The 27,945-nt window shown below is 44.3% G+C and overlaps 1 protein-coding gene across 1 annotated transcript; it reads right to left on the minus strand.

The window, feature by feature from the left end:
* Window positions 1-16,047: 16,047 nt before the first annotated feature.
* LOC117499339 (CDK5 and ABL1 enzyme substrate 2-like) lies at window positions 16,048-27,684 on the minus strand. The gene is given in 12 exon segments (XM_034151681.1): window positions 16,048-16,255; window positions 16,430-16,634; window positions 16,880-16,986; window positions 17,445-17,542; window positions 18,804-18,909; window positions 18,911-18,967; window positions 22,211-22,310; window positions 23,143-23,217; window positions 25,698-25,790; window positions 26,271-26,348; window positions 26,350-26,408; window positions 27,313-27,684. Coding segments are annotated over 12 exon segments (1,491 nt in total). The 3' UTR covers window positions 16,048-16,114.
* Between the last annotated feature and the right edge of the window lie 261 nt (window positions 27,685-27,945).

The raw sequence follows: 27,945 nt of genomic DNA on the forward strand, positions 1-27,945 counted from the left end.
TGATAGAAGAGTGAGAGGGTGATCAAGAGAAGAGAGAGAGGGTGATCAAGAGGAGAGAGAGAGTAATGTAACCTCCTAATGTAATGTATAACTCCTATGAAAATGTTCAAAAAGTGCTCAAACTTCACATGTGTGCTAACAGTCCAGCCGTGAAGACATCTACGGGACAGTTTTGAGATTTCTTCAAATGCCGTTGCCATGGTAACACAATGCTCACCATGAAACACGGTTTTCTCATAACTTCAGTGAAAATGCTCGAAATGGCCCAAAACTTCACAGGTTTGGTAACGATGCAGCCATCAACACATCTAAGCGTATTATGGGGTGTCATCAAATGCCGTTGCCATGGCGACAGATAATTAACCATCAAGTTAGTTCAAAAGTTTGTAGTTCAAATATTCTGCTGCTTTCCCAAGCCTTTTTACTTTCTTTTCTCATCTTAATACAAATTCATTCACTACCACTTACATCTGATATTTAACTCCTTCAGCCTATTTTCAGCTGCAGAAACCATTCAACTATTACATTATTCTGCTATTTCAGGACATCAAGGCTATACATGTTTTTTTAAACCTTTTCTTTTAAATATTAAGCTTTTTCTGCATTTTTGTAGCTAAAAGCAGCTACCATTCAGCTAATAACATATTCAGCTTTTTCTGCATTTTCAGCTAAATTCAGCCACAAATGTTCACAGTTTACAGCATTCGCACGCATTTTCTGCAGGAAATGCATTTTCTAGTGGGACTCAGTGCTGCAGTTGGTAAATCGTCATAAATCGTCACCATGGTAACCTTTCATCTCTGGGTTTACACACACAGGTGTTTGTAAACATTCATTCACTACTACTTACATTTAATATCTTTATTTAACTCCTTGAGCCTAATTTCAGCTGCAGGAACCATTCAAATATCAAACTATTCAGCCTTTTCAGCACTTGATGGGGAAACTTTCAACTTTTTCAAAATATGTTATACTTTTTGAAATATTCAGCTTTTTAAACTCTTTTTTTTAACATGGAAGTCAATGGGAGATGCCTTCAAATCCTCTTTTCCTACACTTTGCGCCAAATGCTACTCCTTCCACATACTTTCAGCTAGACACTTCATTCCAACTTTCAAATGATCACAACACCTTCAGCTATTCAAACTTGACTTTTATCTTTGATATATTTTACGGTTTTTGACTTATCAACGTTTAAGTTTTGGTAAATGTACAGGCTGTCTTAGATTTTAGAGTGCGTGACATCATCACTTAGAGTGTAGAGGGTCTTAATTGCTCAATTGCCTTCATCATATCAAACGGACACACCGTTCTGGCCCAATAGTGATCAGAGTGACAAAAAGTCCACCTAGCTCCCAATAGACTCCCATGTTAAATTTGACCGGAACTTTCTTCAGAACAGAGAGAAGTACACTTTAGACAAACTGCTCGCATCTCCACATTTTACACACAAAACCAAAAAAAAACATATATCAGTTCATTGGGGTTCCCTGATGCTCACGGTCTGGTCATTTTTGTATAGGAGCCATAGTTTTTGAACAGGTGGCAAAATTGTCAGATATAATCCTCAATGCATTCTTATGGGACTCAGTGCTGCAGTTGGTATATCGTCATAAGTCGTCACCATGGTAACCTTTCATCTCTGGGTTTACACACACAGGTGTTTGTAAACATTCATTCACTACTACTTACATTTAATATCTTTATTTAACTCCTTCAGCCTAATTTCAGCTGCAGGAACCTCTCTCTCTCTTCTCTTGATCGCCCTCTCTCTCTCCTCTTGATCACCCTCTCTCTCTTCTCTTGATCACCCTATCACTCTTCTATCACCCTCTCTCTCTTCTCTTGATCGCCCTCTCTCTCTCTTCTCTTGATCGCCCTCTCTCTCTCCTCTTGATCGCCCTCTCTCTCTTCTTTTGATCACCCTATCACTCTTCTATCGCCCTCTCTCTCTCCTCTTGATCACCCTCTCTCTCTTCTCTTGATCACCCTCTCACTCTTCTATCACCCTCTCTCTCTTCTCTTGATCGCCCACTCTCTCTCCTCTTGATCGCCCTCTCTCTCTCCTCTTGATCGCCCTCTCTCTCCTCTTGATCGCCCTCTCTCTCTCCTCTTGATCACCCTCTCTCTCTTCTCTTGATCGCCCTCTCTCTCTTCTCTTGATCGCCCTCTCTCTCTCCTCTTGATCGCCCTCTCTCTCTTCTCTTGATCACCCTATCACTCTTCTATCACCCTCTCTCTCTTCTCTTGATCGCCCTCTCTCTTCTTTTGATGTGTCTGTGAGAGAGAGGGAGAGTGTGTTGTGTGTGTGTGTGTGTGTGTGTGTGTGTGTGTGTGTGTGTGTGTGTGTGTGTGTGTGTGTGTGTGTGTGTGTGTGTGTGTGTGTGTGTGTGTGTGTGTGAGAGAGAGAGAGTGTGTCTGTCTGTCTGTCTGTCTGTCTGTCTGTCTGTGTGAGAGAGTGTGTGTGTGTGTGTGTGAATTGTTACAGCTCAAATGCATTGCAATGACTTCCATGTTAAAAAAAGACTTTAAAAAGCTGAATGTTTTAAAAAGTATAACATATTTTGAAAAAGTTGAAAGTTTCCCCATCATGTGCTGAAAAGGCTGAATAGTTTGATATTTGAATGGTTCCTGCAGCTGAAATTAGGCTCAAGGAGTTAATATACAGATATTAAATGTAAGTAGTAGTGAATGAATGTTTACAAACACCTGTGTGTGTAAACCCAGAGATGAAAGGTTACCATGGTGACGACCAACTGCAGCACTGAGTGCCATTAAGAATGCATTGAGGATTATATCTGACAATTTTGCCACCTGTTCAAAAACTATGGCTCCTATCAAAAAATGACCAGACCGTGAGCATCAGGGAACCCCAATGAACTGATATATGTTGTTTTTTTTGGTTTTGTGTGTAAAATGTGGAGATGGGAGCAGTTTGTCTAAAGTGTACTTCTCTCTGTTCTGAAGAAAGTTCCGGAAAGATTTAACATGGGAATCAATTGGGAGCTAGGTGGACTTTTTGTCTCTTCATGCCCTCAAGAGGCATTTTGATTAATATTTCTTCTTAATATTTTTTTATTTTCCAACCTAGGAGAGGTTTTCCTACGTTTTTCATGTCTGAGGAGTGTAGGGTTTGGGAATTATGGCAAGTTTAAAACATTTTTGGGGAAGAATTTCAAGCACTCCTGCACTCTGTTTTGAGATCAAAGCACTCTAGACTTAACGAGCTGCTCCATCCACACTAATGTTAAAATCTGAAAAAGGCCTCTCTACCAAGCTCCGAACTAAGTTAAATATCTCAAAAAGTGTAAAAGATATCAAAAATAAAAATCAAGTTTGAATAGCTGAAGGTCTTGTGATCATTTGAAAGTTGGAATGAAGTGTCTAGCTGAAAGTATGTGGAAGGAGAAGCATTTGGCGCAAAGTGTAGGAAAAGAGGATTTGAAGGCATCTTCCATTGACTTCCATGTTAAAAAAAGAGTTTAAAAAGCTGAATATTTCAAGAAGTATAAAATATTTAAAACATTTTGAAGGTTTCCCATCGATTCCTGAACAGGCTGAATAGTTTAATATTTGAATGGTTTCTGCAGCTGAAAATAAACTGAAGTTATGGAGCACAGCATTCGCACTAATAATAAGGGGAAGAATAAAGATTCGAAGAACTATAGTGGAATGCTGTAAACTTTTAAACTTTGTTACTGTACTGTTTACTAAGTTTCTTTACTGCGATCATTAAAGAACAGGTTAGATTATCAGATTACATCAAAACTGGATCCTCTTCAGGTTACAGCAGAAACTCTTACTTTGTGTCTGAGGGTCCAGGTTCATTACTGAAGTCTGGAGGAAAGTCTTTAGACCCGTCACTCTTCAGAGACAGACAGCTGGGGACTGGAGACTCTGCTCTCTGTCTGTGGAAACAACACATGTTTTAAACATCATTAGTTCATTCAGAGAGCACATTTTGACTTCTGTCTGTCTGTAGATTATTTACTATCGCTGATGACGCCTGGGATCAAGAGTTTAAACTTTGTTACTGTACTGTTACTAAGTTTCTTTACTGCGATCATTAAAGAACAGGTTAGATTATCAAATAACATCAAAACTGGATCCTCTTCAGGTCAGGTTACAGCAGAAACTCTTACTCTGTGTCTGAGGGTCCAGGTTCATTACTGAAGACTGGAGGAAGCCTCATAGACCGGTCACTCTTCAGAGACAGACAGCTGGAGACTGAAGATGTGTCCTCTTCCTCATCTTTAAAACCACTCATTTTCTCCAGTCTGAGAGATAAACCACTAACACTGGAGACACACACATACACACACACACGCACACGCACACGCACAGTACACACACACACACACAGTACACACACACAGTACACACACACACAGTACACACACACACACACACACACACACACAGTACACACACACACACAGTACACACACACACACACACACACACACACACACATTATAATAACACACTGGTTTAAATCAGTCAATAATAAACATGGTTAAAGAACATCAATCAGTCAGACTTCAGACAGGCCGCCCTCCATTTTGACTGCACTGGGCTGTCGCATGTTATGTTGCTTTGATGAATCAGAAAACAGGAAATAAAGATAGTTTACACCACTTACAGAAGTCTCATTGGACTCTAGGATGCTGAAGTTCTGAAATCCAGTATAACAGAGTAAATAATGTGTTAGAAAGCAGATCCTGGTGTTAACACTCACCCTGTTGTTCTCCTGCTCCGTCCAGCTGTAAAATGGCGTCTGGCAGTCTGACAAGTCTGACTTCCTACTTCCCCTTTCAACTTCCCTCCCTCCTGTCTGCAGCTCCTCCTCTTGATTCATAACCAGCCTTATCAGCTGACCCAGTTCACATGCAGGGACATTGTTCAGTGAGATAGAAAGCTAAACACAAGCTCAACAAAGTTATTGAAATAAATATATTAAAACCACTGTGTGAAAATCATCCAGTAAACATCCTGCATTCAAAACCTTACTTAAAGGGGACCTCTCATGCAAAATGCACTTTTGTACGTCTTGTATACATGACTAGAAAATGCATTTCCTGCAGAAAATGCGTGCGAATGCTGTAAACTGTGAATGAATTTAGCTGAAAATGCAGAAAAAGCTGAATATGTTATTAGCTGAATGGTAGCTGCTTTTAGCTACAAAAATGCAGAAAAAGCTTAATATTTAAAAGAAAAGGTTTAAAAAAACATGTATAGCCTTGATGTCCTGAAATAGCTGAATAATGTAATAGTTGAATGGTTTCTGCAGCTGAAAATAGGCTGAAGGAGTTAAATATCAGATGTAAGTAGTAGTGAATGAATTTGTATTAAGATGAGAAAAGAAAGTAAAAAGGCTTGGGAAAGCAGCAGAATATTTGAACTGCAAACTTTTGAACTAACTTGATGGTGAATTATCTGTCGCGATGGCAACGGCATTTGATGACACCCCATAATACGCTTAGATGTGTTGATGGCTGCATCCTTACCAAACCTGTGAAGTTTTGGGCCATTTCGATCATTTTCACTGAAGTTATGAGAAAACCGTGTTTCATGGTGAGCATTGTGTTGCCATGGCAACGGCATTTGAAGAAATCTCAAAACTGTCCCGTATATGTCTTCACGGCTGGACTGTTAGCACACATGTGAAGTTTGAGGACTTTTTGAACATTTTCATAGGAGTAATACATTACATTAGGAGGTTACATTACTCTCTCTCTTCTCTTGATCGCCCTCTCTCTTCTCTTGATCACCCTCTCAATCTTCTATCGCCCTCTCTTTCTTCTCTTGATCGCCCTCTCTCTCTTCTCTCTCTCTTCTCTTGCTCGCCCTCTCTCTCTTCTCTTGATCGCCCTCTCTCTTCTCTTGATCGCCCTCTCTCTCTCCTCTTGATCGCCCTCTCTCTCTCCTCTTGATCGCCCTCTGTCTCTTCTCTTGATCGCCCTCTCTCTCTTCTCTTGATCGCCCTCTCTCTCTTCTCTCTCTCTTCTCTTGCTCGCCCTCTCTCTCTCTCCTCTTGATCGCCCTCTCTCTCTCTTCTCTTGATCGCCCTCTCTCTCTCCTCTTGATCGCCCTCTCTCTCTCTCCTCTTGATCGCCCTCTCTCTCTCCTCTTGATCGCCCTCTCTCTCTCCTCTTGATCGCCCTCTCTCTCTTCTCTTGATCGCCCACTCTCTCTCCTCTTGATCGCCCTCTCTCTCTCCTCTTGATCGCCCCTCTCTCTCTCTTCTCTTGATTGCCCTCTCTCTCTCCTCTTGATCGCCCTCTCTCTTCTCTTGATCACCCTATCACTCTTCTATCACCCTCTCTCACTTCTCTTGATGTGTCTGTGAGAGAGAGGGAGAGTGTGTGTGTGTGTGTGTGTGTGTGTGTGTGTGTGTGTGTGTGTGTGTGTGTGTGTGTGTGTGTGTGTGTGTGTGTGTGTGTGGGAGAGAGAAAGAGAGTGTGTGTCTGTCTGTCTGTGAGAGAGAGAGAGAGAGAGAGAGAGTGTGAGTGTGAGTGTGAGTGTGAGTGTGAGTGTGAGTGTGAGTGTGAGTGTGAGTGTGTGTCTGTCTGTCTGTCTGAGAGAGAGAGAGAGAGAGAGAGAGAGAGAGAGAGAGAGGTAGTGGTGAATGTTTACAAACACCTGTGTGTGTAAACCCAGAGATGAAAGGTTACCATGGTGACGACTTATGACAATTTACCCACTGCAGCACTGAGTCCCATTAAGAATGCATTGAGGTTTGTATCTGACAATTTTGCCACCTGTTCAAAAACCATGGCTCCTATCAAAAAATTACCAGACCGTGAGCATCAGGGAACCCCAATGAACTGATATATGTTGTTTTTTTTGGTTTTGTGTGTAAAATGTGGAGATGGGAGCAGTTTGTCTAAAGTGTACTTCTCTCTGTTCTGAAGAAAGTTCCGGAAAGATTTAACATGGGAATCAATTGGGAGCTAGGTGGACTTTTTGTCTCTTCATGCCCTCAAGAGGCATTTTGTTTAATATTTCTTTTTAATTTTCTTTAATTTTCCAACTTAGGAGAGGTTTTCCTACGTTTTTCATGAAAAAATATGTCTGAGGAGTGTAGGGTTTGGGAATTATGGCAAGTTTAAAACATTTTTTGGGGAGCACTGCTGCACTCTGTTTTGAGATCAAAGCACTCTAGACTTAACGAGCTGCTCCATCCACACTAATGTTAAAATCTGAAGAAAGCCTCTTTACCAAGCTCCAAACAAAGTTAATTATCTCAAGAAGTGTAAAAGATATCAAAAATAAAAGTCAAGTTTGAATAGCTGAAGGTGTTGTGATAATTTGAAAGTTGGAATGAAGTGTCTAGCTGAAAGTATGTGGAAGGAGTAGCATTTGGCGCAAGGTGTAGGAAAAGAGGATTTGAAGGCATCTCCCATTGACTTCCATGTTAAAAAAAGAGTTTAAAAAGCTGAATATTTCAAAAAGTATAAAATATTTTAAAAAAGTTGAAGGTTTCCCATCGATTCCTGAACAGGCTGAATAGTTTAATATTTGAATGGTTTCTGTAGCTGAAAATAAGCTGAAGTTATGGAGTGCCAAAGTATTGGCTGAAATAATAAGGGGAAGAATAAAGATTTGAAGTACTATAGTGGAATGCTGTGGCACAGCATTCGCACTAAATATGTGTCCCCGGTGTTCCAGGGAACTCACCAAGTGTCAGAAAACACAACCCTCTCTATTTTCCTCCATACCCAAATCTCTAAAAAAGGGGCTGCAACGGATCTGATAAAAACTGATCCAGATTTGAACACTGTCCTGACGTCAGGACGGTGGCGCTACGGCTATTGGGCCAACTCCACCAATCAGGAGGAGACAGCCACGGACATTGCCGTTCGAAAGCGCTGGAGACGCTGTAGTACATATGCCAGGCCTGTAGATGGTGCTGTTCTGCCCTTATCTTCCCTTACAAAAACAGAGCTAAAAAATGTCAAATAGAGCGAAATGAGGCATGGCTAAAATGCATGATCTGTTTGGTATTTTGCAAAAAAAAAAGTATAAATATGCCTTATATAGGTATGGTCCTACACTATATTATTCAAATTTAGCATGATAGGTCCACTTTAAAGGTGGGGTAGGTAAGTTTGAGAAACCGGCTCGAGATACACTTGTTGTTATATTCCATGGAATGCTCTTAACATCCCGATAGCAATGAATATCTGAAGTGCTTTGACGAAAAATCCATAAAAAGATTTCATCTGTGGAAGCCGTAATACTGTAAAAAGTACGACCAATCATTTTAGCCGGCCCGGCTAAAATAACTGGATGGCCCACCTGGCTGTCAGCCTTCCATCTGTGCACAAATTTATCTCGTGCCCTCATTGGTCATGTGCGCGTTCGTGTGTGTTGGAGGAGGGGCTCTGTAAGGAAGTGGCAGATTTTCTCCGGCTGTGTATTTTCAAATTCTAGCGATCTCGAGCCGGTTTCTCAAACTTACCTTCCCCACCTTTAAGTTAAAGGGGACCTATCATGCAAAATGCACTTTTGTACGTCTTTTCTACATGAATATGTGTCCCCGGTGTTCCAGGGAACTCACCAAGTGTCAGAAAACACAACCCTCTCTATTTTCCTCCATACCCAAATCTCTAAAAAAGGGGCTGCAACGGATCTGATAAAAACTGATCCAGATTTGAACACTGTCCTGACGTCAGGACAGTGGCGCTACGGCTGTTGGGCCAACTCCACCAATCAGGAGGAGACAGCCACGGCCATTGCCGAAAGCGCTGGAGACGATGTAGTACATATGCCAGGCCTGTAGGTGGTGCTGTTCTCACAGAATCAGCCCTTGCAAAAACAGGGGTAAAATAGTGCAAATTGAGCGAAATGAGGCATGGCTAAAATGCATGATCTGTTTGGTATTTTGAAAAAAAAGTATAAATATGCCTTATATAGGTATGGTCCTATATTATTATAATATAGCATGATAGGTCCACTTTAAGCTTTATCTAATTTTGGAACCCAGGACTCTTTCTATTGCTCAATGTCTTATTTCAGACTGTAACAATGATCACAATGCATTAAATACTTTAAAACAAATATAATATTTAATCAACAACTCAAAATCAGATCAATCAAATAATCCCTCTCATTTAGAGCTAATGGTTGTCAGTCCAATCTCACATCACTTCAGTCGTTGTAGCTCTCCAGAACCACACTCTGCTTTCAGCTTGTGAAGAAACATAAATATACTGTCCTACCATTAGCCGCTTTCACACCAAGAACTTTGCCGTACTTAGTTCCCGGTACTTAGTCCCGCCGAACTCTTTAGTCCCGGAACTGTCCTAGTAGATTGTGTTCACACCGGAATAAGTCCCTGAGGGAGGATTACGCAAATGAAGCCGCTGACGTCTCTTGTTCTTCTTCTGCTTTGGGTTTACTGGCAGGCCGCAAACAACCCGGGTAAATCGCCAGAAGCGCCGACATCTCCCACGTTTTATTTTGTGTTGCCATAAATTAGTCTCTCTCCGTTGGTGCGCTGGGCTAATGCTAATGCTAATAATGCTAATGCGAGCAAATAAAATGGCGGCTTCACAAAACTTGTCTGAGTTTTACGGGGCGTGGTTTGCAATTCGCCCAGCCAATCAGAGATTGTTAGTGTGGCCGACACACCCAGGAACCTTTTTCTCCCCAGGAAAGTCCCTGCTCTCTAGCAGGGACTGAAAAGGGGTGAAAAGCTTCCCACGAACTAGGTTCTAGTTCAAGATCTTTTTGGTGTGAACGCAAAAGGAACTATCGGAACTATTCCTGGGAAAAGTACTCCGGTGTGAAAGCACCTATTGTTGAAGATAGGTGAAATAAACCTCCCTCTCTCTTCAGGCTGCTCAAGAGCAGTGGCATTTTCTCCTGGAGGCCAAGGGAAGCCAGGCTTTCCCTGTTTTTTCGGAGTGTAGTTATCATTTAATACATTTAAAAAACACTTCGTTTAGTTTCGGTAATTATTTGGTGCTGTGTGTTGCTGCCATGTCGAAGTCAAAGTATGTCGAAGATATGCAAAAAACGACATTGTATAGTATGTCGAATATTTCCATGCCAAGGGAAGCCACCCGCCCTCTGGCTTCACTCCAATCAAATCGCATCAACTTCGTACTGTCATCACGGCAGTTAGCAAGTAGCAACATTAGCAACAGAGACGAGGACTGCTGCTGCACTTGCAGTGTGTGTTACAAAGAGAAGGGAAGAGAAGGTGGACTATCGCATGCAGGGGCGGACTGGGACTAAAATTCAGCCCTGGAAACTGACCCAGTCCGGCCACATGAAATGTCAAATGTTAGAAATCCGCTGTTTATTATTTAAAGTTTGACGTCCGATTCGCTCTTTTTTTCCTCTCTCTACACAGCTCCAGTTTGGGCATTGGCCTGTCATCAGATTTAATTTTTAGTTGCTGCTGTAGCGGAAGTTTAGTAAAATTATTTTTGATGAAACCCTCCATAATTGCACTTGCTTCAGTTGCTTGCTACTTTATAAGGGCGGTGATGACAGTTACAGTACGAACTGAAGTTGAGGCAAGGGAAGCCAGCCGCCTCTGGATTGGCCTTAGCATGGCCCTGACCAATCACAGCTTGGCAGGGGCATGACGTGAGCCTCATCTGATTGGTCAATCCCTACATTTTTTCAAGGTAAGCCAATTTCGGCTAGCCTCCTCTCGCAACAGAGTGCAATCTACTGTTTCACCATAACATTTAGAGGGGTGCTGTTTCACTCTTTTTAAAATACTCAATGAGAATGGGGGAGAGATGGGCCGGCAGCAACACACAGCACAGAATAATTACCGAAACTAAACGAAGTGTTTTTATTCATGTATTAAAATTATAATTACAATCCAAAAAAACAGGGGAAGCCTGGCTTCCCTTGGCCTCCAGGAGAAAACGCCACTGAGTTCAAGGGATAATTCTCACCCACCTCTTGCTCTTGCCCTGCACTTGTATGTGCCAGTTGAGCTGGTTCTTCCACCAGCTCAACTCTCTGTCCCTCATCATGAACACAGGAGGCTGCTGTATATCTGAACTCGCCCTCATCATTCTCTTCATCATCTTGCACTTGTTCTAAGCTGCTGATAGTGCTTGTAGCAGCGCTGCTGCCAAAAAGGTCTGTCAATTTGCATCATTTATATGCTTCACCTGCGAGTGACTTCACCTTTTTTTCTCTTGCCTTCTCAGCCCCACCTTTTTCTTTTCGTTTTCTTAGATTTGTATCCATGTTTTTTCATTCTCCCTGTCTGCCGCGGCGTCTAATCCCTTCTCTTCGTGTGGCCGGTCTTTTTTCTTCTTCGTGTGTGATTATTTGACAGATAAGAATCACACAACTGCATTAGCGGCCGCTGTCGCCCTCTGTCGGCCGTCAGCGCAACTTAAATGATGACGTTAAACAATTTTATTTTAAAGGGCCGGCCGGCCGTCAACGGCCCTTGACGACCGGCCGTTCTGTGGTTCTCCAGATTCTACAGATGGCCAGTCCGCCCCTGATTGCATGCAATGTTTCTGCACATAACTGTTTTTGAAGTCATGTATTTCATACACGTAGTCTACTGATACCTTGATGTGAACGTAAAACTTTAAAGGTCTCCTGATTTAGTTTGTGAATGAATGCTTATTTTGTATTCATTACCGAATCTGCACTGCGCATTAAGCGGCTGGTTATGCATTTGGGTTGGCTGCATAAATGAATAAGAAAATTCCTAAATTAATAAGACGAGAGAGTTTCGGCTGGAGTGTGCGTGCGGACCTGTTGGTTAGATAACAGGTGTGTGCAAGTCCTGCATCTGTATGATACAGAATTGTGTAAAATGTAGGGCTGTCAAAGTTAATTAACGCGTTATTAACACGTTAACGCAAATTTCTCTAAACGCCACTAATTATTTGAACGTGCGATTAACGCATGTGTATTTGCCCTCGGCCCGCCTCGTGGTTTCAGAGCGCAAAGGCTTGACGTTGTTATTGTTGTTGTTAGTTGCATGGTGGGAGATTCTAGCGAGCTGACAGCCCCACTCCTGCCGCTCGCTTGCGGCAGACCACGCTTGCAAGTTTGCCGGGGAGAGAGACGCCTCGACACGTCTACGAGCAGCAAGCTTTCAACAGCGATAGCTAAATTGGTGGCTACAGCTTGCAGGCTTAACATTGTGGAGGACGAGGAACTGTGTGTGATAATTCGGATCGCATCCAACGTGTCGACTGCACATCACAGCGCATTATTTTTACCCACAGTGGGAACTTCAGGCTGGAGCCTCACGGAGACGAAAAAAAAAAGTCTTCCGTCCACACGAGACAGCTCGAGCCGCTGGAGACGCTGTAGTACATATGCCGGGCCTGTAAGTGGCGCTGTACTTCCACCACAAAATACACCAAAAGCATCGAAGAAGACCCCCCCGAGCATGGTTGCCTGGTTGCCCTTCTGTTTATTCTCTGTGGATTTAGCAACATGTAGTTCATAGTTATCCATGTCCACTTGTTGCTGATGGATGTGGTAGAGGAGCTGTAGATTTTGCACTAACATCTGTAGCATGGTCAGTAGCAGTAGCTACTGACAGTAGCTATACTGACCATGCTACAGCAGTGAGCAGCAGAGGTGGGGAGAGGCGGAGCTATTGCGTCATCGTTATCAGGAAATGATCGCATAGGGCAGGGATGGGCAAATGGCGGCCCGGGGGCCGCATGCGGCCCCCACCTCCTCTTTTTGCGGCCCTCAGATACATTTATAAACAACGTAACTCATTTAAAAAACATTTTAATAATATTAATATTAATATTTGTTTTACTTGTAGTACTGATACCGTCCACTAGACTGCTAGTTACGTCGCGAGCTGCGTACATGATTTCAAATACCGCGAAATAATCTGTGACGCGTTTGTGTGTATTGTGTTTGTTTCCCGGGGAAACACTCACAAGAAACACCGGCTGTTGTTATGCCTGCTGTGACGTCAAGTTACCGCTTGTAATTATGCCGTTACAAGCTTCAAAGTTGCATTTATCATCTGAATTTGGCGAAACAAGTTTAGTATTCTAAAAACCAAGACTTCGTTTATTTGAAATCAGATGAAAACAAACTGTCACGGACCCTGCCGTGTTATCTATGATTACTATACGCTTTTCATTCATAATTTCAGCGGGAGGGAGGGGGAGCGGCGCTGAGGAACAGCAGAGTGCGGGTTGACAGGTGTCTGTGTTGACATTACCCTTATTGTGGAATAAAGGCCGCTACACACCCACCTGAGACCAAAGAACGCGTACCGAAGGCGTCCCGACTTTTCCGTCAGCTACGTCGCCTGCGTCGGCTACGCCGCCCGCCTACGAACACACCGCAAATACTTCAGTCGACGAGTGGCAATAACTAGGTTCAAGTTAGACAACTAATGTCTGGTTTAGTGTTCATGACAAGCACATTTTCCGTGCTTTCCAATAGTTTAAAATAGTTTTATTCCACTGTTAAATAACCTGTTCAATACAAACATGCCACTTGTAAAAATTAAATAAAATGTCTGTGAACTGATATTTGTTTAGTGAGCTTATTAGAGGATGTTCCCTGAAAGATTGTAAAATGTCAATGAAGATGTCAGACTTAGTATATTTGTTAATAATTACATACAATACATGGAATTTGTGTGTGTGTGTGTGTTCCAAGTGAATCTGCAGCCCCCTGGTGGCCAGTACATAAATGATGTGGCCCCCACCACCATCAAAGTTGCCCATCCCTGGTATAGGGCGTAGACACGGAGCCGTTTGGCCCCCCAGAGCGTTGCATCCGCAGATCTACCCACCTTGGGACCCGTTATCGTTATCTGCGTTTCCCTGTCGGCCTCGTGTGGCCGAACCGTCTATAAGATAGAGAACTGGACTGGCCTGTACTACGAAGCAGGATTTTCGCTTAGCGAGCTAACTTCCTGGATTTCCGGTCCTACGACGCTGGTTCACTTCTTAGTGGGCTAGATAACTTATGCTGTACGGCTAGCCTGCTCCGGAGCAGGATAGGTTCCAGGATAAGAGATCAACTCAGTGAAAGCACCGACTGTGTGAACGTGAACATTAATAGAATATCACCTCCCATCTTCACAGCAATCTGACTATTATAACATTAGCGTTAAGAAAGCTTACTTAAATATCTGCCACAACATAAGTAACCGGATCAGAGTAACATTAAGTACAGTCCGCGGCACTGTGAGTGCAGACGTTGATGTGTCCCATTATCATTCATATCATATCACATCATAATGTATCATATATTTCCTTATCTGAGTCAGCTGAGCCGTATCTGGCCGTGCAACACTCACAGTGTCACATACTGTATGCAGAAGTATTATTTTAAGCAACACATTAAGTTGACGAAACACTCGAGTCAAATGTAATTAAAGTCAGATCGTGTCTTGGACGGGGCAGTGATATCATAAACCTGTTAATGTACGCATTCAAACACTTTCTCTGTTACCAGCTGTATTCACCTTGCAGGTGCAGCTATGTGGCTTTGATCCTGGATAAAGTGTTTAAGACATGGATGTTTAAAGTTTAACTTCTTCATATTTGTCTAATATTAAAGTTCACTTTTCATTCAGGAAGTATGACGCTGCGCTGTCAGTACGCTTGTCCATGTTTGTGATTGGTCGAATGCTCCAGATACCACCCCTTTCATGTGAACGCGCACCTAAGTAGATAGGACACGGCTGGCTTGAGCGATCCACTTGATAACCAGCGTCGTAGGACCGTTTAGCGAGAGCGCATATGTTTTGGATTAGGTAAGCCGGCTAACTCAAACATATCCAGGTTAAGTTGAACCAGCTTCGTCGTACAGGCCTCTGGTCTGCTTCGAGGAGATTTACAGCTTCATTCATTATTGAGTCAAAAAACAGAAACGCTGCATGAATTTTTCAAATTCTGAAAATATATTTGAAAAAACATTCATTTTACCGTAAGAAAACAATGAATATTCACCCATTTAAACCATACAAGTACAACATGTGCAGGTACAGATCTGTTCGGACGGTTATCGTAACACAGTAAAAGTACAACTTGTGATTATTTTTCCCGGACAACAACAACAACAACCTCAACATTTAAACATGTGAACAGCAGCAGGACTCTGAAATGTCAACGTTAAATATATATATGATGATTTACTGTCATTTCAGGCACTTTTTTGACCCATAAACGAACAGCTAAATGTGTGACAGCAGTACAGTCAGTTACCGTCCATTGACCACATGTGAGTGACACTCAGACGTCTCTTTGGGTTCGATCTCATCAGCTGTTAAAGATTAGAAAGTAAAATTCCTGAGAACTGAAAAATACAGAGGAATACATTCCAGTGTTTCTTGATAACAATATATAAAAGAATGACTATAATAAATACGCCTCCAGTCGGGACACACAGCTGCCACCGGATCAATACATCATGAAAGTGGCTGGATTATTGATTGCTTATTGACACACAATAAAATACATAAATTAAAAAGGCCACTTCTTAAATAAGAGGCGAACCTCTACAGTATCATGTTTCAGTGAAATGGCTAAAAACACTTCACAGTGAGTTTTAAAGAAAAGGCATTTACAAAAATCAACAGTATGGTTCTTTGTAGTTCGTAATGCACCCTACACAGGCTGCGTATAGAAGTGAGGAAGGTGCAGGACGGATCACCAGATGATCGTTTGACCCCTCTGGGCTTCCGTACATTGAGAATACAAGGACGGACCAAAAGGAAACGGGTCACCAAGATAAAAGCACAATTAACGTGCCCCACACACGAGTTATAGTTTCAAGCACCAGAGCTTATTTATTCACACACACACACACACACACACACACACACACACACACCACACACACACACACACACACACACACACACACACACACACACACACACACACACACACACACACACACACACACACACACACACACACACACCACACACACACACCACACACACCACACACACACACACACACACACACACACACACACCACACACACACACACACACACACACACACACACCACACACACACACACACACACACACACACACACACACACACACACACCACACACACACACACACACACACACACACACACAACAACCACACACACACACACACACACTAGCCCTGCTGCACCAGTCTGCGGTAGTGGGGCATGACTTTGCTCTCGGGGAGATACAGGCCCATCTCCAGAGCCACGAGCACGGGGAACTCCAGAGGGATCAGCTCCCGCCGGTTGATCCGGAACCGCTCCTCCAGCTTCTGCTCCAGACGGGGACAGAGGGAGAGGGCAGGGTTACAGAGGATGCAGATTATCACACACACACACACACACTGAAGTGTTTACAGTTTGATGCTATTGAATAATGAGGATTTTACTTATTTTGTGTGTGTGTGTGTGTATGTGTATGTGTATGTGTGTGTGTGTGTGCTCACGTCGATCAGCTGTTTGACCTCAGGTTTCCGCAGGTCGCTGCTGATCTTGGCTGCCAGCAGGACGCAGGTCGCCGCCACCAGCTTCCTGTTCTGTTTGTTGAGGCGGCCCTGCAGCACCAGCTTCTCAAAGTAAACGAAGGACATGGCGATGGTGACCGGCTGCAGGCCGCAGTCGTCACTCATCGCTCGCATCTCCCGCTTCAGACTGAGAGAGAGAGAGGGAGGTTAGTCTGGAGAAACTCGTGGGGTTCAGGCTGTAACATGTTTCTATACATGTAGATTTCTCTCCTCAATGTTTCTGTGAACAGATCCAAAGATCCACGTGTCGTCTTAAAACGCAGACACACCAACAAACTCCACAAACATGAACATACACTTTATTGATTTACAAGTAATGTCTTGTTTCGTAGTTTCCTCAGTGATGTGAAATATAAAGGTGTGTGTGTGTACCTTCGTATCTTGCTGAGCGTCAGCTTGATGTGAGGAAACTTCTCTCTGAACATCTCGTTCATGTTCCTCTTCAGGTCTGAAGGCTTCACGTACTCCACGATGGTGGTCTGCAGAGAGCAGAGAGGAGTCAGTCTGAAGGACTCATAACGGTGACATGAGACAAAGACCCTGAGGCTGGACTCAGACTGCAGACCGTGAGAGGGTCCACTCTGCAGCATGTCAACGGGACACAATGGAGGGACGTATCTCCAACAGTCCATCGTTTCACAGGTCAAATGAAAACAGCCCTGAATATCTTCAACACAATAAGAACAGAACATCCTGTGTTCTCATGCACTAAAGTAAAGACTTTCTAAGACCTGCAGCTACTTTGGGTTTTCCTGCAAATCAATAATAGATTTTCCAAAATAGCAACTGGTTATTTTTTGTCCAAAGACTAAAGGATTCTTCAGCTCTAGGTTTTTCTCTTCACATCGTCTTTAAGAACTGAGCTAAGTGAATAATCTGTCCTTGTTGATTATTCACCTGCACGTCAACACACTTAGAGAAAGGAGCGACCTCTCACCACGTATGAAGCGAAGATCAGGACCCTCTTGTGTCGGCCACACGGCCACTGAGGGTCACTGAGCAGGTTGGGGTCGTACTCCACCACCTCCTCCACACCTGCACACACACACACAGTTAATACACCTGAAGGAAATACACCTGGACACACAGTGAATACACCAGAGGCCTGTACTACGAAGCCAGATGTTCTCTTAGCCGGCTGACTTCAGGGAAAACTCGGGCTTTCCGGTCCTACGACGCTGGTTCTCTTTTTAGCGGGCTAGATCTCCATGGTAACTGATGCTGAGCGGCTAACCTCCTTAGTTAGGTTAGGTTGCAGGCTAAGAGATCAACTCAGTGAAAGCACCGCCTGCTGACCAATCAGAGCTCAGTGTGCGGAGTTTAAAGCGATCAAGTCATATTACAGGATAGAGGATACAGAAAAACTGCCGTTGCAGGAAAGACGGCCGGCAAAAATCAACTGACTGTGTGAACGTGAACATTAATAGAATATCACCTCCCATCTTCACAGCAATCTGACTATTATAACATTAGCGTTAAGAAAGCTTACTTAAATATCTGCCACGACATAAGTAACCGGATCAGAGTAACATTAAGTACAGTCCGCGGCACTGTGAGTGCAGACGTAGATGTGTCCCATTATCATTCATATCATATCACATCATAATGTATCATATATTTCCTTATCTGAGTCAGCTGAGCCGTATCTGGCCGTGCAACACTCACAGTGTCACATACTGGATGCAGAAGTATTATTTTAAGCAACACATTAAGTTGACGAAACACTCGAGTCAAATGTAATTAAAGTCAGATCGTGTCTTAGACGGGGCAGTGATATCATAAACCTGTTAATGTACGCATTCAAACACTTTCTCTGTTACCAGCTGTATTCACCTTGCAGGTGCAGCTATGTGGCTTTGATCCTGGATAAAGTGTTTAAGTCATGGATGTTTAAAGTTTAACTTCTTCATATTTGACTAATATTAAAGTTCACTTTTCATTCAGGAAGTATGACGCTGCGCTGTCAGTACGCTTGTCCATGTTTGTGATTGGTCGAATGCTCCAGATACCACCCCTTTCATGTGAACGCGCACCTAACTAGATAGGACACGGCTGGCTTGAGCGATCCACTTGATAACCAGCGTCGTAGTACAGTTTAGCGAGAGCGCGTATGTTTTGGATTGGGCCAACCGGCTAACTCAAACATATCCAGGTTAGGTAGACACAGTCAATACACCTGGTACCTACACACACAGTGAATACACTTGCACAGTAAACACAAAAATACACCTGAGGGGCAGGAAATAGGGGAAATAAAGTGTGTGTGTGTGTGTGTGTGTGTGTGTGTAAGACGTACTGGGCTCTGGTGCCACGCTGTTGTTCAGGCGGGCGGGGGTGAAGGTCCTCTGCCCGTTGCCTCGGAAACGGGACTGGGGGGTCTGAGCGCTGTCCGGCGCCCCCCCCACTCTTCAGCCTCACCAGGGCGTTGGTGGGGAACAGAAACTGGGCGTACGACACCGTCTGAGGGGGGGGAAAGAGAGAGAGAGAGAGAGAGAGAGAGAGAGGGTTCAGATTGTTGTTATCTAAAGGTCTCCTATCATGCAAAATGCACTTTTTGATGTCTTCTCTACATCACCATGTGTCCCCGTTGTGTCCCCGGTGTGTCAGGAGACTCTCAAAGTGATGTCTTCTCTACATCACCATGTGTCCCCGGTGTGTCCCCGGTGTGTCAGGAGACTCACAAAGTGATGTCTCTTCTACATCACCATGTGTCCCCGGTGTGTCAGGAGACTCACAAAGTGATGTCTTCTCTACGTCACTATGTGTCCCCCGTGTGTCAGGAGACTCACAAAGTGATGTCTCTTCTACATCACCATGTGTCCCCGGTGTGTCAGGAGACTCACAAAGTGATGTCTCTTCTACATCACCATGTGTCCCCGGTGTGTCAGGAGACTCACAAAGTGATGTCTTCTCTACGTCACTATGTGTCCCCCGTGTGTCAGGAGACTCACAAAGTGATGTCTTCTCTACATCACCATGTGTCCCCGGTGTGTCAGGAGACTCACAAAGTGATGTCTTCTCTACATCACCATGTGTCCCCCGTGTGTCAGGAGACTCACAAAGTGATGTCTTCTCTACATCACTATGTGTCCCCGGTGTGTCAGGAGACTCACTAAGTGATGTCTTCTCTACGTCACCATGTGTCCCCGGTGTGTCAGGAGACTCTCAAAGTGATGTCTTCTCTACGTCACCATGTGTCCCCCGGTGTGTCAGGAGACTCTCAAAGTGATGTCTTCTCTACATCACCATGTGTCCCCGTGTGTCAGGAGACTCACATAGTGATGTCTTCTCTACATCACCATGTGTCCCCGGTTGTCAGAGACTCTCAAAGTGATGTCTTCTCTACGTCACCATGTGTCCCCGGTGTGTCAGGAGACTCTCAAAGTGATGTCTCTTCTACATCACCATGTGTCCCCGGTGTGTCAGGAGACTCTCAAAGTGATGTCTTCTCTACATCAACCATGTGTCCCCCGTGTGGTCAGGAGACTCACTAGTGATGTCTTCTCTACATCACCATGTGTCCCCGTGTGTCAAGAGACTCTCAAAGTGATGTCTTCTCTACGTCACCATGGTGTTCCCCGGTGTGTCAGGAGACTCTCAAAGTTGATGTCTCTTCTACATCACCATGTGTCCCCGGTGTGTCAGGAGACTCTCAAAGTGATGTCTTCTCTCTACATCACCATGTGTCCCCCGTGTGTCAGGAGACTCACAAGTGGATGTCTTCCTCTACATCACCATGTGTCCCCCGTGTGTCGGAGACTCTCAAAGTGATGTCTTCTCTACATCACCATGTGTCCCCGTGTGTCAGGAGACTCACTAAGTGATGTCTTCTCTACATCACCATGTGTCCCCGTGTGTCAGGAGACTCACATAGTGATGTCTTCTCTACATCACCATGTGTCCCCGGTGTGTCAGGAGACTCACTAGTGATGTCTTCTCTACGTCACCATGGTCCCCGGTGTGTCAGGAGACTCTCAAAGTGATGTCCTCTTCTACATCACCATGTGTCCCCAGGTGTGTCAGAGACTCTCAAAGTGATGTTCTTCTCTACGTCACCATGTGTTCCCCGGTGTTGTCAGGAGACTCTCAAAGTGATGTCTCTTCTACATCACCATGTGTCCCCGGTGTGTCAGGAGACTCTCAAAGTGATGTCTCTTCTACATCACCATGTGTCCCCGGTGTGTCAAGAGACTCTCATAGTGATGTCTTCTCTACATCACCATGTGTCCCCGGTGTGTCAGGAGACTCTCAAAGTGATGTCTTCTCTACATCACCATGTGTCCCCGTGTGTCAGGAGACTCACATAGTGATGTCTTCTCTACATCACCATGTGTCCCCGGTGTGTCAAGAGACTCTCAAAGTGATGTCTTCTCTACGTCACCATGTGTCCCCGGTGTGTCAGGAGACTCTCAAAGTGATGTCTCTTCTACATCACCATGTGTCCCCGGTGTGTCAGGAGACTCTCAAAGTGATGTCTTCTCTACATCACCATGTGTCCCCGTGTGTCAGGAGACTCACAAAGTGATGTCTTCTCTACATCACCATGTGTCCCCCGTGTGTCAGGAGACTCTCAAAGTGATGTCTTCTCTACGTCACCATGTGTCCCCGGTGTGTCAAGAGACTCTCAAAGTGATGTCTTCTCTACGTCACCATGTGTCCCCCGGTGTGTCAAGAGACTCTCAAAGTGATGTCTTCTCTACGTCACCATGTGTCCCCCGGTGTGTCAAGAGACTCTCAAAGTGATGTCTTCTCTACGTCACCATGTGTCCCCGGTGTGTCAGGAGACTCACAAAGTGATGTCTTCTCTACGTCACCATGTGTCCCCCGGTGTGTCAAGAGACTCTCAAAGTGATGTCTTCTCTACGTCACCATGTGTCCCCGGTGTGTCAGGAGACTCACAAAGTGATGTCTTCTCTACATCACCACGTGTCCCCGGTGTGTCAGGAGACTCTCAAAGTGATGTCTTCTCTACGTCACCATGTGTCCCGGTGTGTCAAGAGACTCTCAAAGTGATGTCTTCTCTACGTCACCATGTGTCCCCCGGTGTGTCAAGAGACTCTCAAAGTGATGTCTTCTCTACGTCACCATGTGTCCCCCGGTGTGTCAAGAAACTCTCAAAGTGATGTCTTCTCTACGTCACCATGTGTCCCCGGTGTGTCCCCGGTGTGTCAAGAGACTCACAAAGAGTCATGAAATAAACCCCTCTCTCTTTTCCTCCGTACCCACATCTCTAAAAACGGGGGAACAACGGAGCTGATCCAGATTTGCTGCGTCATGACCACATTACTAAAATGTGGGCGGGCTTTACACCCATGGGCCAATCAGAAACGTTGCTGTCAGAAACAATGAGATGTGTTCTGGAAGTAATATGGTCTGTGTTTACATTAGCATGCTAACACTCAGAGCTAACCTGTACTGGAGAGAGCATGTGTAATAAAACATGTTATATAAACCCCAGCCATGTCCTGGACAGTGAATATGAATTGTGACCCTCACATCAGAGATAAAGGATCCTGTGAGTTAAATGTCAGATCTGATGTACGTTAGATAAGATAAGACTTTATTTATCCCGAAGGAAATTGTTGTGCCAGAGTTACGAAGATACAGTAAACACATAATAATACAACTGTACACTAACAGAGCAGTAAAAAGAGCAATTAAATAACTACAATACGCCCTGGTATGTTTCTGGTCTGCACGTACCTTCCCCAGGTCTCCCAGCTCCACGCCCTCCAGCGACGGCAGCAGGTCGGCAGCCACTACAGACGAGAGCCTCTGTCTGTGAGCCTCCAGCTTAGCATCACTGCAGGAGAAACGCTGTGTTAAAGGTCTCCCATCATGCAAAAGGCACTTTCTGATGTCTTTTCTACATCAACATGTGTCCCCCGCGTGTCAGGAGACTCACAAAGTGTCGGAAAACAAAGCCATGTTTTCAAAATTCTGAAATTTTTCAAAAAATTCGGACATTTTTCTCAAAATCCTGACCTTTACCTCAAGATGTTGTTTTTTCCTCAAAATCTAAAAATTCTGACTTTTTCCCAAAATCTCAAAATTCTGACATTTTCCTCAAAATTCTGACATTTTCCTAAAAAATTCAAAATCCTGACCTTTACCTCAAAATTCTGACGTTTTCCTCAAAATTCTGACATTTTCCTAAAAAATTCAAAATCCTGACCTTTACCTCAAAATCTCAAAATTCTGACTTTTTCCCTCAAATTCTGACTTTTCCTCTCTCTTTTCCTCCGTACCCACATCTTTAAAAGCGGGGGAACCACGGAGCTGATCCAGATTTGCTGCGTCATGACGACATTACTAAAATGTGGGCGGGCTTTACACCCACGGGCCAATCAGAAACGTTGCTGTATGAAATAATGAGACGTGTTCTGGAAGTAATATGGTCTGTGTTTACATTAGCATGCTAACACTCAGAGCTAACCTGTACTGGAGAGAGTGTGTGTAAAGAAGCAGGACCTGAGACCTATAATATATGACAAAAAATAGCACAATAGGAGACCTTTAATATCACCTCACACACTGCCCCCCCCCTGAGAGTAATAATGATGATGAGGATGAGAACATAAAGGTGACGTGTGTGTGATGGGGATGTGTGTGTGTGTGTGCTCTGCGGTCTGTACCTCAGGTGACTCTCTCCGTACGGCAGCACTGAGAAAGCGGCGTAAAGCGACCGCTTGGCACAAATCAGCACGATCCTGCAGGACAGCCACACACACACACACACACACACACGCACAGATGGAGGGTCAGTGGACAGGAAACAGCTACTGTGATGTACTCCCTGTAACAACCACTAAATACTGTACTCACTGCGTATCGATGTACTAAGTCTACGAGCAACAGCTACCGTACCCTGTACATGTTCATTTTAATTCATCTCCTGTACACACTCATCTCCTGTACACACTCATCTCCTGTACACACTCATCTCCTGTACACACTCATCTCCTGTACACACTCAGCTACTGTACACACTCAGCTACTGTACACAGTACTATCTATACAACAGCCAAAGTACTTCCTCCCGATGCACAGTATTAATGTCAGTTACTCTACGCTGGTACCAACAGCTCTGCAGCCTCTTCTACGCAGATCTGACTTGTTATTACCAAAGCTGAGCAACACCTGTCTCCACTTTACCTCTTATTTGATGCTATTTATTACTCATGTGTAATATCTGTTAACTCTCTGCTGCTGTGAGAAAACAAATAAAGTATCTGTAGTCTGATTTAATCTCAGGATTTACAGACTCTTTTTAGAGATGCAGAAGAGTAAAAGTTAGTATATGTTTAGAGAAATCAGACGCTCATCTCTGAGACTCGGGGGGGATACATGAGAAGAGGAACAAACTGGGGCTGAGAGCTGGACTGAAACCAAGAGAACAGATCCACTATCAGTCTAGATTCTGACAAACAGAACGACCCACAGTCTACTTCCAGCACTGATCACAAACACAGATCCTACGTCAGCTCGTCTCACAGCGCTGACATAAACACGGAAACATACCGGAGTTCATTTACTGAGTTATATCATCTAGAGCAGGGGTTTTCAAAGTGTGGGAAGGTGAGCCTCCCCTCGGAGAACATAAGAACAGCCGCGCCCCCCTACCAATAATTATTGCTATTATTATAATTGTCAACGGGGGGGGGGGTGCTAGTGAACTGTCATGTTTTCTTTTGTGTTGCCATAAGTTAGTCTCTCTCTGTTGGTGCGCTGGGCTAATGCTAATGCTCATAATGCTAATGCCAGCAAATAAAATGGCGGCTTCAAAAAACTTTTCAGAGTTTTACGGGGCGTGGTTTGCAATTCGCCCAGCCAATCAGAAATTGGTACTTCTTCTCCCCAGGATAGTCCCACCTCTCTAGCAGGCACTGAACATGGGGGTAAAAGTTCCCGGCACTAAGTACTCTTTTTGGTGTGAACGCAAAATTCCAGGCACTATCGGAACTAAACGGGAAAAGTACTCCGGTGTGAAAGCGCCTATTGAGCACGTTTACAGCCTTTTTGGCGAGGTGGGGGAACTCGGTCTCCACAGACAGCCAAAAGTGTGCAAGAGACGTTTTCTGCCAGACGCTGTCTCCTCTCTCACTTTAGGTCACTTCACTAAAAATCGATCCATGTTGCCGCTCGCATAAAGTTAGCTGAAGTTAACTCGCTAGATTTCACTGTTTCTCGTTATTTCTTTCTCACGCTGCGCATCCCCTGAAGCTCTCTGGCGGCCCCCGCGGGGAGGCGCACCTCACACTTTGAAAACCGCTGATCTAGAAGGTTCTATGGGAACACGCACCGCCTCAAACAGTCTGGGATACTTAACATAATGTCATATTTTGAAACTGGAAAAAAGGGTTAAAACTGAAGAGTCTTAAAGCCGGACATGAGTTTCATTGAAGCCCTAATTGTATGCACCAAGAACCAAAGCTAATACAACATTAAATAAAGCAAATAAACATGTTCCAGATTCCTACGTTCAAGGTTTGCATACTTTGATTTAGTAAAAATGCTAACTTTCAATTTTAAAATGTTCCTTTTTGAAAACTGAAGCGCTCTTTCAAATTGAAATTTCCAAACCGTTTTCAACACGTTCATCCTTCAAACACTGAGGTTCCACACTTTCAAAACACGACACTATATTGCCCCCTAACTCAGGACTTCTTTACCACCGTTCTGCGCACACCAGCAGACGACACACGGTCACGTACGTGGGCATGAAATGAGAGTAAAGTGGAGGAAGGATGTAAAAACATGGGGGTGAGAAACACAGAGTGAAATAAAGCTGTGTTCAGAGTCAGAGGTGAATCCGGACTAACAGTTGTTTTCTGTCCCGGCTCCACGGGGCTGAACAACAGGGGGTATTTCAGTCTGCCGCTGCGACACGGTGTTACATATCTACATTCCTACATTTCTGATTTGAGCAAAGCTTCAGCTGCAGATTACTGAAGCTGTACTCAGATTATTACAACACCAGGTAATGCCTCGCGCTGCAGAATAAAGCTGCCTCTGTTTGTTTCTCTCCAACAGGAAACGTTTGCAGCCACTCGTGACACGGCTTCCTGTATTGTGTGCAGTGTGTAGATGTGTGCACAGTGTGTGTGTAGATGTGTGCACAGTGTGTGTGTAGATGTGTGCAGTGTGTGTGTAGATGTGTGTGTTGTGTTTATGTAAAGCAGAGACTCACCTGCAGCCCCGGGTGTCGTACTGTCTCATGCTCTTGATGAAGTGGACTTTCTTTGGCACTTTGGGTCCAGGAGAACCAGAGACGTTCCTCAACCTGGAGGAAATGAAGAAAACCATAAAATATTAAAGAGGTCCTTTTTTAACTGAGCTGTATACACCTGGCTGCTAAATCCTCAGAACTGTTACAGGATGTGTATTTAGTCAATTGTGTAATTGTAATCCCTGCGTTCCCTCCACTGTTTGTTTACTTCCGGGACATAGTGACATCACTACATAATACTCGCACTCCTATTGGCTAGTGCTCCAACACGTTTTACGTTATAAGCTAAGGGGGCGGGACATCTCTAAGCCTGGGCTCTGGTTTCAGACAGAGAGTGAAAATCCATCCTCAGCATGATGGGCTGTGAAGTTCCGTCTAATCCAAAAATCGATAAATCCACAAGTTGCAACAAGCTTGACTCCAACAAAAAGTACGTCTTATTTTCATCACATTGTACTACAACCTGAGACCTATAATATATGCCTAAAAATAGCACGATAGGAGACCTTTAAAAAGGCCTGTGTCGCCTCTCACCTCTGCCGGGGGTCCAGAGCCGGGCTCAGGGCAGCGGGCGTGGATCGGACCCGGGAGCAGGGCTGGTGCCCGGGGGGGGGGGGACAGGGGGGGGTCGGGGGTCAGAGGGTCACCCACTCCGCCAAACTCCAGGAACACCTGAAGTGCAAAGACATTATGAACAAAAAGGCAATCAAAACTACCTGTGTATTTAACCTGAAACATGAAACTGTAGTTCACTTCACTTTGTACTTCTACTCCACTACAGTTCAGAGGTACATGGTGTACTTGTACTCCACTACATGTATTTAATCCCTTTAGTTACTTCACAGATGTGGATGAATGATGTGAAATATAACCAAGTGTTAAATCAGACTTTAGTTCCACCTGGAGTAAATCCACAAGCTACCCTGCAGTATACAAAGTCATTCAAACTAGCTGCACCTTTACCAGCTTTGAGAACACTTTCATGATCAATCATTATAAAACATATCATATATATTATTCTGAAATGGACCAATCTGCACAATGACTACTTTTACTGTCGCTACTTTCACTATATTTTGATGAGAATACTTTTATACTTTCACTTGAGGAACATTTTGAATGCAGGACTTTTACTGTAACAGAGTATTCCTACACTCTGGTACTTCTACTTTTACTCAAGTACAAGATCTGAGTACTTCTACTTTTACTCAAGTACACAATCTGAGTACTTCTACTTTTACTCAAGTAAAAGATCTGAGTACTTCTACTTTCACTCAAGATCTGAGTACTTCTACTTTTACTAAATTACCAGATCTGAGTACTTCTACTTTTACTAAATTACCAGATCTGAGTACTTCTACTAGTTATATGGTGAGGAGGAATCAAAGCTATAATAGATGTGAACTGGTTAAAGACCAGCACAGCTCCCAGTATATCTGAGTATATCTGAGTATATAGAGCCTGTACTGGTTATTATGAATGGGGTAAATAGAGTGATTTATTTTGCCTTACAGAGAGACTTAGACTTACAGAGAACATAGATATTTTCTTAAATAAATAAATACATTCTAAATACCTCATTAGCACCGTCTGGTCCCGGGGACATCCTTCCTGAAGGCCGGGGAGGAGGACCGAGGACCCCCGGGACGCTGGAGGACGAGCCTCCTCCAGAGACCGGGGGTTGTGTCACCGCGCTGGCCGGCTCTTGGCTCTCTATCGGCGGCAGAGGAACCTCCGTGTCTCCCCGGTCTCTCTGCTGCTCCTCCGCCGCGGTGGGATCCGTGTTTTCATCGCCGAGCTGCCACAGCGGCCGTCCGTCGAGAGAGATATTATTGAGGAACAATAGAGCCGCTTGTCTCCTCCGGGAATCCTTGGTTTTCCTGCGGGTTTCTCGGTGTGTTTTGCCCGGTTTTCCGTTGGACTGCAGACCGCAGACAGCCGTCGCCATTCTATTTAGAAATGCGGCCGTTGGTTGAAACGCATACGCAACGGGAACCGGTTCTACTGCTGTAGTCCCGCCCCCTGAGCGCTGATTGGCTGTGGCTGTAGTGATGTATGTTCTCGGCAGCTGGTTGGCTAGTACCGGTATGCTGTAGTCCCGCCTCCTGAGCGCTGATTGGCTGTGGCTGGTAGTGATGTTTTTTCTTGGCTGTTGGTTGGCTGGAGTACCGGTATGCTGTAGTCCCGCCCCCTGAGCGCAGATTGGCTA

Source organism: Trematomus bernacchii, unplaced genomic scaffold, assembly GCF_902827165.1.
Source record: "Trematomus bernacchii unplaced genomic scaffold, fTreBer1.1, whole genome shotgun sequence".
NCBI classification, from domain to species: Eukaryota; Metazoa; Chordata; class Actinopteri; order Perciformes; family Nototheniidae; genus Trematomus; species Trematomus bernacchii.